The sequence below is a fragment of the Trypanosoma grayi genome, assembly GCF_000691245.1.
Source record: "Trypanosoma grayi strain ANR4 Tgr_2040_V1, whole genome shotgun sequence".
NCBI classification, from domain to species: domain Eukaryota; phylum Euglenozoa; class Kinetoplastea; order Trypanosomatida; family Trypanosomatidae; genus Trypanosoma; species Trypanosoma grayi.
In genome coordinates, this window is record NW_008827658.1 from 1 (window position 1) to 1,445 (window position 1,445).

General features: G+C 54.1%; 2 protein-coding genes across 2 annotated transcripts; both read right to left on the reverse strand.

The window, feature by feature from the left end:
- Positions 1 to 448, reverse strand: DQ04_20401000 (hypothetical protein; the record flags this gene model as incomplete). Its single annotated transcript, XM_009317925.1, has 1 exon — positions 1 to 448. A coding segment is annotated over one exon (448 nt), but the record flags the coding sequence as incomplete, so codon positions are not given.
- Positions 449 to 912: 464 nt separating this feature from the next.
- DQ04_20401010 (hypothetical protein) lies at positions 913 to 1,416 on the reverse strand (the record flags this gene model as incomplete). The annotated part of the gene is made up of 1 exon (XM_009317926.1): positions 913 to 1,416. One exon carries the CDS (start codon positions 1,414 to 1,416, stop codon positions 913 to 915), a length of 504 nt encoding a protein of 167 aa, XP_009316201.1.
- Between the last annotated feature and the right edge of the window lie 29 nt (positions 1,417 to 1,445).

Below are 1,445 nucleotides of genomic sequence, written 5' to 3' on the forward strand. Positions count from 1 at the left end.
TTCTTGTTGTGGTGCTTGTGCCTTTCTGCCGCAAGCAAAGCAAGAAACAGGAGCGAGAGGGGGGCGGATGCACACGTGTGATGCTCGCGGGAACGACCGCACGCATGCAGCTGGCAAGGTGCAGAGCCCCGCACACAGCAAGGAGATGCGGGAGCCATAAACAGGCCAGCGCACAAGCACAATCGGCAAAGAAGCGCCACCAGCGCGGCACCGCAACAAGATGAATCACACGTACAACACAACAGTCGATACTCCTCCAGCACCACACAGCAGCACCGCCACACTCCGCTATCTGACAGCAAGCAGAATGCAGAGCAGAAAGGCGTTGTGCTCGCATGAAGCCCAGGGTGAGAATCAAAGATGTACGCAACCGCATTTCGTGCATATCGTGAGGAAAAACAGTGCCGTCCATCATGAATGCCTCAAGGCTCCAAACATCCCGCACCATGGACGAAGCATGTCAGGCACAGAATGAGGACGGAAAACGCAAAGCACACACAGGGGTACGTACAAGACGTCAAGCCGCTGAAAATTACCATAAAAACAGGAGCACGCGAGGGTCAATGTGCGCACATGAAAACCCCAACAAACCATCAGTACAAACGGAAAAACACAGCAGACCTCGCTCCATGGACGAATTAGAATATAACGCAAGCACACAAAACCAGTAAAATCATAAAGCAGTTCACGTGAAAAAAACATGTCTCAACCAATGGCCCACATATGTCGGGAATCACCACATGGGTGTCACACGTATCTTACCCACCACAAAAAACACACACATTGCACCACATATAAGTAGAAGGAGGAACCACACAGGGATGTACCTTACATAGTGTCAGGCGAGAGGGAGGCACAAGACAGAGGGTCACAAGCCACCCACACACACACACCACGGTGTGCTGACACCCATCAACGTTCCATGATGAACGGAAAGCGAATCTCCACAGCCCGTGAAGAAGCTAACGACGTGGACGTCGATGAGCCCACGCCGTCCCTGCGGGCCTCCGCCAAGCCGGAGGAACTCAACGACACTACCACCCGACGGCCCTCCAACGACAGCGAACTGTCCCACATTGTCGAGCAGCGGTCAGAGACAATGTTCACAACAGGAGGGCACTTCATTGCGGCAAACGCCTCATGTCCCAGCACCTGGCCCAACTTCACCGACAGACGCTCAACCACCAGCGTAGCATGATCCTCCACAGACACACCATCGCTCGCACATAGCACGCCCACATTCCACCGACGGCACATAGTAGACAGCATCTTCAGCCGCTGTGCAACAGGTATCGGCTTCAACAGGCTCTTCAGCACAGTCGAAACCACCAGCGCACTCTCACTCAGCGACACAGCTTTTGAATTCCCAGAAGTTGCCTCCGACTCACTACAGTCCGTATCACCGCCCCCGTTCATACAAACATCCTGCCGGTCAAGCCGCAGTG